General features: G+C 45.2%; 1 protein-coding gene across 1 annotated transcript in view; it reads left to right on the forward strand.

Moving 5' to 3' along the window:
• Window positions 1-8,761, forward strand: part of HTT (huntingtin) — a 137,337-nt gene extending 128,576 nt beyond the window's left edge. The window contains exons 62-66 of the mRNA XM_018554978.1: window positions 1,626-1,839; window positions 3,350-3,455; window positions 4,716-4,878; window positions 6,077-6,237; window positions 7,854-8,761. Coding sequence (XP_018410480.1) covers window positions 1,626-1,839; window positions 3,350-3,455; window positions 4,716-4,878; window positions 6,077-6,237; window positions 7,854-8,067 — 858 coding nt within the window. The 3' untranslated portion in view covers window positions 8,068-8,761. The remainder of the gene's footprint in view (window positions 1-1,625; window positions 1,840-3,349; window positions 3,456-4,715; window positions 4,879-6,076; window positions 6,238-7,853) is intronic.

An 8,761-nucleotide genomic window follows, 5' to 3' on the forward strand; every position in this document is an offset into this window, starting at 1 on the left:
ACTGTCACAGGTCGGCTCAGTAGATCGGGAAGTGAGCGAACACATACCGGAGTGAGAGCCATGCCGTGACAGGGGAGTGACTGGATTCCCCCCTCCCCGCTCCGATCCTCCAGCGCTGACTGGAGGAACGGACGGGGAAGGGGGCGGGTACAGCTGGCTCTGCCTCTAGATAGGCAGCGCCAACTGTCAGTCACGCAGCTGGGCGGATCCAGACATAATTGTCGGGATCCGTTTCAGCTGCGGCGTCTCAGTATACCGCGAGCTGTAGCTCGCGGTATACTGAGCTTAGGGTGACGGGAGGACGCTAGTTTGTGTCCTCCCGTTACCCTTAGGAGAACTATGGGGAAAACCCCTAACCCCATAGTTCTCCTTTAAGGCCTTTGGTCAGTGGGGAGAGGAATAAAGCCCGATTGTTGGGTGTCAGCGGGGGAAATAGTGGCACATCATTGGTGTCAGTGGGAGGAATAGTGCCTCGTTGTTGTCACTGGGAAGAATTGTGCCCAAATGTTGGTGTCAGTGGGCAGATTTGTACCACACTGTTGGGGTCAGTGGGAGGGATGGTGCCCCATCATTTGTGTCAGTGGGAGGGATAGTGCCTCATCATTTGTGTCAGTGGGAGGGATAGTGCCCCATCATTTGTGTCAGTGGGAGGGATGGTGCCCCATCATTTGTGTCAGTGGGACGGATAGTGCCCCATCATTTGTGTCAGTGGGAAGGATGGTGCCTCATCATTTGTGTCAGTGGGAGTGATAGTGCCCCATCATTTGTGTCAGTGGGAGGGATAGTGGCCCATCATTTGTGTCAGTGGGAGGGATGGTGCCCCATCATTGGTGTCAGTGGGAGGGATAGGGGCCCATCATTGGTGTCAGTGGGAGGGATAGGGGCCCATCATTGGTGTCAGTGGGAGGGATAGGGGCCCATCATTGGTGTCAGTGGGAGGGATAGGGGCCCATCATTGGTGTCAGTGGGAGGGATAGGGGCCCATCATTGGTGTCAGTGGGAGGGATAGGGGCCCATCATTGGTGTCAGTGGGAGGGATAGGGGCCCATCATTGGTGTCAGTGGGAGGGATAGGGGCCCATCATTGGTGTCAGTGGGAGGGATAGGGGCCCATCATTGGTGTCAGTGGGAGGGATAGGGGCCCATCATTGGTGTCAGTGGGAGGGATAGGGGCCCATCATTGGTGTCAGTGGGAGGGATAGGGGCCCATCATTGGTGTCAGTGGGAGGGATAGGGGCCCATCATTGGTGTCAGTGGGAGGGATAGGGGCCCATCATTGGTGTCAGTGGGAGGGATAGGGGCCCATCATTGGTGTCAGTGGGAGGGATAGGGGCCCATCATTGGTGTCAGTGGGAGGGATGGTGCCCCATCATTTTGTCTCAGTGGGAGGTATGGTGCCCCATCGCTGGTGTCGGTGGGAAGAATTGTGCCCCATTGTTGGGGTCAGTAGGGGGAATTGTGCCCCATTGTTGCTGTCAGTGGGAGGGATAGTGCCCCATCATTTGTGAGACGAATGTGGGCTGGAGGCGTTTTTAGATTATACAGTGAATATTAGAACATTGCTTTATTTGAACATGTCAACTTTCATACATTCATACAGTGTCTGTGTGTCTCTCTCTCTCTCAGATGTGTGGAGTGATGGTGTCAGGGAGTGAGGAATCCACACCCTCCATGATATACCACTGTGTCCTGAGAGGTCTAGAGCGCCTCCTGCTGTCCGAGCAGCTCTCCAGGCTGGACGGGGAGGCCCTGGTGAAGCTGAGTGTGGACAGGGTGAATATGCACAGCCCACACAGGGCTATGACTGCGCTAGGATTGATGCTGACATGCATGTACACAGGTGGGTATTATGTGACCCTATTGTGGTAATGGGTACTGTCTAATTGGGACACATCAACCTGTTCCGTGACAGGACTATAATCACGCTCCGTCTTCTAACACTTGTATGCAGAAGGACTGATTTTCGAATGCTTCACATAAAGTAAAGATTTGTTCCCTTCCAACATCCAATTACATAAAGAGACTCTATTTTTTGTTTTCTTCAATTGGATGTTTAAACTGCACATAGGTTCACCTCACTCATTCCACACTATAGTAAATCAGGTACTTGGGGAACTTTCATCTTGGGCATTGAAAATGTGTACAGTGTATATATAACTAGCATTGATAACTAATACAGATAATAAAGTAATACCGTGCATTCAGTAACACAGAAACCAACAGAGGGCAAAAAAGGGAAACATCATTGTGTGAGAGGAGGATAAGTGGGGAATGTAAGGCAAGAGAAGGGGTAACTTATTTTAAATCTGACAGCATGGGGTATATTGATGAGGCAGTGAATGTGATGCTCACTGCAGATGAATGCTTCTGATGGATGTGTTTTAAATAATTGAGATTGATTCACCTGCAGTGAATATATGGTGAATTTCACATTACTTGCTTTATAAATATGCCCCCATGTGTCTAATAGACCCAACGCCAAAACAAAAGATGAACAACATTGTGTATGCAGTCCAATGCAGTGAGGAGGGCTCAGAATTGTATGTCGGTGAAACAAAACAGCAGCTACATCAGGGCATGGCACAGCATAGAAGAGCCAAACCCTCTGGTCAGGATTCAGCAGTATACCTACATCTAAAGGAAAAAGGTCACTCCTTTGAAGACAGTCAAGTACGCATCCTAGACCGGGAGAAGGACTGGTTTAAAAGAGGTGTGAAAGAGGCCGTTTATGTAAAAATGGAGAAGCCAAGCTTAAATAGAAGGGGGTGAGACATCTATTGTCTGCCACATACAATGCTGTTTTAACACCTCTCTTTTTGGGCAGGTTAATAACACCTAGACTCCAATTATGCAAATACAATCAACACCGGGTTGTGACTAACAGATTATGTGGATTGGAGCAACATTCACGATATTTATTCCCAGATCATTTTTTGTACAAGTCTTTCTGAATTGAGAAAGCTGGTCTGATGACCAGTGAAACATCTTCAAGAAAAATACAGCAAGTCCAGTTGCCTTGACTTATTTTTTTTTTTACAGATTCATGTGTCTAATAGCAGTAGTTGACCAATGAGTGAATGTGTGGGCAAACTGTGTTTTTTCTAAAGATGAGCTTCAAGGGTGCATTAGGAGGGTTAAAGCATGATGCGTGGTGTGTGGAAAGGTTTTAGGGGAGAGGCACGTGAGAAGTCTTCATGGCGGGAGTATGAAGAGGGGTCTGGGGTGAAGTAGAGGAGTTGGCTGAAACAGCTTCGTAGGGTTGGCTTAAATTGATGATACAACATACCAATACGTTTTCCCTAACGTTGAGTAATGTAGAGATTTGATCATGTTGCTGTTTCTTTATGTAGGTAAAGAGAAGATCAGCCCTGGTCGTACCACAGATCCAAGTCCTGCTGCCCCGGACAGCGAGTCTGTCATTGTCGCCATGGAGCGGGTATCTGTGCTTTTTGACAGGTAATGTGCTTAATGTGGAGCTGCCAGAAATATAAAACCATCTATTTGTTGTACAACTATTGTGGGTGCATTAGACAATTCTGTCTGCAGCAGTGACTACACCCACTCATGAGAAGCCGCTGGTAACTCAGTCATTGTTTTCATCAGACCTCCAGCATGACCCGATGTACAAGGTTCAAAATACTCATCCTCTGCGTTCTCTCTGACTTTCTGATTAGATACCTGACATTTCAGCAAACTTTCTCAAGAGATCATTTATTCTAGTTTATTCTGTTTTGAGTAGTTGATCACGATCTGAGAGTTCTTTACCTAATTACCTAACACACATGCAGAGGAGACGTGTTCCAATGCATTTCTCTGTGCTGACCTGCAGTGTTGTAGCATCTTTCGTATATGAAGAAAGCAAGTTTCTCCACTGTATATCTCCTGTACCTCTAACAGGTGGCTTGGTGATGTAAACTGGTAAATGAGATTTAATTAAGCCCCCCCCATTGATGTGCCTGATTTCACTGGCATTTCATTTGTTTTCCTAGAGGCTGTCTGGAAGAAGAGCATTGGTGTTTTTGTGTTCCTGTTTCATCTGACTTTCTGCAGTGTGCAGCTACACTATAAAAATAGTTCTGTAAGCTTTTAAAGAATGTACATCTGGTCATTATAATTAAACATTGCAGCTGCTTTTGTAGCTGATCTTCGTAAGAAGAACCGGTGTTTAATAAAAAAAACTCCCCCCAAAAATGTCAAAAAGACCCTTTAGGTCTTACATGGTTCTTCAGTACACAATTAACTTTTAATTAATTGTGTACTTAATTTCTTTTTCTGACTTTTGGTATTGAGCGGCAACACACGCTAGCTGAAAGCTTCGGCTAGGCTTGCAGTGTAAGTGTCAGTTATACAAGTTGATGGGCTGGAAGAAGGGTAAATTGGGTAATTGATTTGGCTTACAGGAGAGTAAAGTGCTTGGGATTGACCTCATTTTCCATCCAAAGATCAGCAAGGAGGAGTGATAGTGCTATAGGTTCTACAGCATGCCAGGTATTGGCACCTTCCTGATGGTATCCAGATATATAGTATATCATGTGTAGACAGACCAGCAGCATACTACTTACAACCTAACACTTCCTGTGTTTGTATTTCATATCTGTAGTAGCTATTTGCACATGAAAGTTATTGAACTGCATCCAAACAAACATCACTTGTCGGTTTATAATCTGTTCCAAGTTGCTTCAGCTGATTCTCTTTTCCCTTTGTTCTATTGGACAGAATCCGGAAAGGATTCCCCTTCGAGGCAAGGGTGGTGGCCAGGATCCTTCCACAGTTTTTGGATGACTTTTTCCCTCCTCAAGATGTAATGAACAAGGTTATTGGGGAGTTTTTATCCAATCAGCAACCCTACCCACAGTTCATGGCAGCTGTCGTTTACAAGGTGAGTGTATCTTATTCTTGAAAATCGCTTGTGTCATTAGTTTCTGTGTCTTCCTGTCCTTCTGATAAACTAAAAACAAGCTCAATCATGAAGGGGTTAAGGACTAGACCTTATTGTATTCAATGTCTTTTTTTAGCTGTGCTACATATAGCGTTTCATTATCAATTCTCAGGGTTATATTTGCAATGCAAATAATGGTTTTTTTGAACAAAGTCAGGCAGAGCCTCAGAACTGGCTGGTGTTTGCATATATCCGGCCCTGTTGATTCCTGCAGTGTGTGCACCGAGGTGTCGGAAATGGGAGTTTAGTTGAGTTCTCTCAGCAGAAGGTCCTGCTGTGTGTGACATTGCCAGGCCAAGCGGCTCTGAATAAGTTAACACCATAATATCCGCTTTTCTCAGTAATGGGGTTAGGCAGCCTTCAGGGGTCCTTCCCACGCATGCACATACTGTAATAAAAGCATATTTATCTCCGCAGGCAACATTTACAATGTAATTGTAACCCACAACTTATTAACCAAGGGTGAATACACATGTGCTGATTGATTTGCTGCACTCTAATGGAAAGCTGGATCTACACCAGAGTCCCTGTGTGCACTGAGGGAGGGAGACCTGCCCAGGCTCTTACTTGACTATTTGATGCACAAAACACAGATGGTGGTGCATGCAAGCATATAAGCAATACATGTACCAGTTGCTGAATTTGTATTATCTTTAACAACGCTCATTACTCTGAATGGCACCCAGACATGCCTTCCAACAGACTGTTGTGTGTTGCATAGGGGTGTTCTGCGGTGCACCATTTTGATGCATGCACCATTTTTTGGTAGTGCAATGTGCGTTGGAAGGTGTGTTGGTGTGGCATTCAGAATGCAAGGCACCGCTTTACAAGTGGTTTTGCGGTAGTGCACGCTTTTGCAACACCACCATAGAGTAAATGGGCCCTTAGTCACACGCTCGCCCATACCTAGAAGTTCCAGGTATTTGCCTTTGCCCCTGATGGTGGAAGAGTAAAAGGAAGGCGAGTATAAGTTGCTGGATGGGGCTATCTGTTGTTTTGTCAATAAAGCATGGGTTCACTTCAAGGGCCATTTGAGCCTGCATGATCTTTGCTCGGTGGTTTCTGGTGGAGCTGGAATGACACAGCCCCTGTCTGCCATATTAAGACTTGGGTTTCACTGTTGTTCTGTATGTTGCAGGTGTTCCAGACTCTACATGCCACTGGCCAGTCCTCCATGGTGCGTGACTGGGTGATGCTCTCTCTCTCTAACTTTACACAGAGAACTCCGGTGGCCATGGCAATGTGGAGCCTCTCCTGCTTTTTTGTCAGTGCATCTACCAGCAAGTGGATTTCTGCAATGTATCCTTTATAGCCAGGCTAAGTATAAACTAGGGATGCACCGATACCGATACAAGCATCGGTATCGGCCGCGATACCGAGTATTTGCATGAGTACTCGTACTCGTGCAAATGCTCGGATGTCTAAAACGAGTACCTGTGTCTGCCATCTTCCACTGCCGATACAGGGCATAGGGGATAAATATTGTGTAAGTGATGGAGGTATTCATATCCCATTTCCCTGAGGACATTTCAGTACATCATCTGTGCACATGAAGGTCAAACCTCACAAAACGCTTGTATAGATCAGCAGATTGTAGGACTATGGTGACATTGTTTCGGGTTCTCAGCCCGTAATGCTCAGTCACGCCTCTTCCTTTAAAAAAAATACTTATGTACATTTTCATAATTTGCAAAATGAGTTCTCTTCTGTGCTTTTTAGATGTGCTAGACTGTTTTTCATTTGTTATTTCCAGTCATTTGCCAGATTGAAAGTTCACATCTGGAAAATTTTTATAGATGTTCTAAACAAAAACACATAAAGAGCAAGTTAAAAAAAAAAAGCTCAAACAAGCAAAGTGACAGTAATGAGAAATATTGCAGCTTTTATGACTTGCAGGAAAAAGCGCACTGGTGTGAATGGCGCCATATTGTCAAGTCATATGTGTACAGTGGTGAGAACATCTGCAAACCGTGCGGGCTTTTCTTTATCTTTGCTGGATGGACTCCTGAATATCATCTGATCAATTCATAACTAACACACTCTTTGAGCCCTATACCTAGTGACTAGAAGATCCTCCAATTATTGCTTGTGACCTCAGCTGAATGTTTTCTGTATCTGATTATCAACTATTTAAGTCCATTCCTGTAAAGTAGCCAGTGTGATAAACGATAACTTCAATACAAATTAGCTAACTAAACCCAAAACTTGACACAAAAAACGTGCGTTTCTACGTGTGAAGACGCTGCCGCTTAGGTGTGAATCAGACCTTACACGTGATTGGGCATTCGAAGTGAACACAGGGTCATCTTCCTTACTAACAGCAAAAAGTTTCCTAGCACATTCACCAGCCAGCATGCAAAAAAATCTGTCTAACCGCTAAGGTTAAAAACAGAGGTTTAGATACACGTCTTCTGCAGAATATGTGAAAGCCGCACAGCTGCGCCAAGGCACCTCTGTGTAGTGCGGTCCTAACTCTAACCTATGAGAGTCTCCATCTTGGAGAACATGTAGCAAAAGATATAATTGGGTGCAGGTTCGCCAGGAGGCAGCCCAACCTCCTTAAAGGCACAGGGACACCCAAGGGACCCCGCACATCACAATGGCAGCTGAGACCCCCAATGTGTCACTGCACCAAATCAGACAAGCAGAACAAATGGCAAGCATTAGCGGTTAGACACATTTTTTTTTAATTGCATGCTGGCTGGTGAGTGTGGTGGGAAACTTTTTGCTGTTGCACTATTTAAAGCCCTTCCATGTGCACCTTGCTTTAAAGCTGGTTATGAGCTGATGAGTGTGTTTGCTATTTGTTTGAACAGCCTCTGTTTCTTTAGTAGGTCAGTGCTACTCTCATCTACACCCACATTCATGTTTTCTGTGTTATGGTTTTGTTCCATTTTCCCTAACCCTCCTCCCAGTCTTCCGCATGTGATCAGCAGAATGGGCAAGTCTGAACCTGTGGACGTCAACCTGTTCTGTTTAGTGGCCATAGACTTTTACAGGCACCAGATCGATGAAGAGCTGGACCGCAGGGCCTTCCAGTCAGTGTTCGAGCTGGTGGCTGCCCCGGGAAGCCCCTATCACAGCCTGCTGATGTGTTTGCAGAATGTGCACAAGACGACGGTGTTCTAAGCACTTTGAGGGTGAGGCTGGTATTGAAGCAGAATTACAGGACAGTACAAGAAGAATGACGCTGGTCTCTTCTTCACCAACATCTCTACCCAGGCCCTACAACCTCACCAACCCCTCCCCGGAGTCACTGTGACTCTCACTCTGCTCTGAATGTCTCTTCTTTGTAAATATCTGATTGCAGTTAGATTTCTCTTTTTTTTGCTTTACTACAGTGAATGTAAATGTCCTGTTCTTTTTCACGTTTTCCAGTGGCAGTCTGTAACATCACAAATCCGCATCACTAAACTTAAAGCGTACATCTTACTAAACCCTGTCTGTGTGGAGCCGAGGACAACATCTACCATAGCACTGAATCATTCCCCTCTAGTGCTGCAGGGGGTGACAGTCACCGCTATGAGTATTGTGGAAAGATGGCGGAGCTGGAAAGATGCTTCCCCATAGTCTGCCGTGGGGGGACTTGTATGTAACGAGCACGGCAATATCTCCCCTGCTTTCTTCACTTAATTTGGGTATTGACAGAAATGATTTTAACTCCTGTTTCTATATTATGTAAAATATGTATAATTGTAAAACCTACAGTTCGTGATATTGTCATTTCACATTACAAAAACCACTCTGATAAATCATCTTGCTTGTACTGACTGGTTTGTAGTCATCATTGGCCCAAACAAAGAAGATATTTTTTTTTTAAATT

Source organism: Nanorana parkeri, unplaced genomic scaffold (assembly GCF_000935625.1).
Source record: "Nanorana parkeri isolate BGI_ZX_2015 unplaced genomic scaffold, ASM93562v1 scaffold180, whole genome shotgun sequence".
Taxonomy (NCBI): Eukaryota; Metazoa; Chordata; class Amphibia; order Anura; family Dicroglossidae; genus Nanorana; species Nanorana parkeri.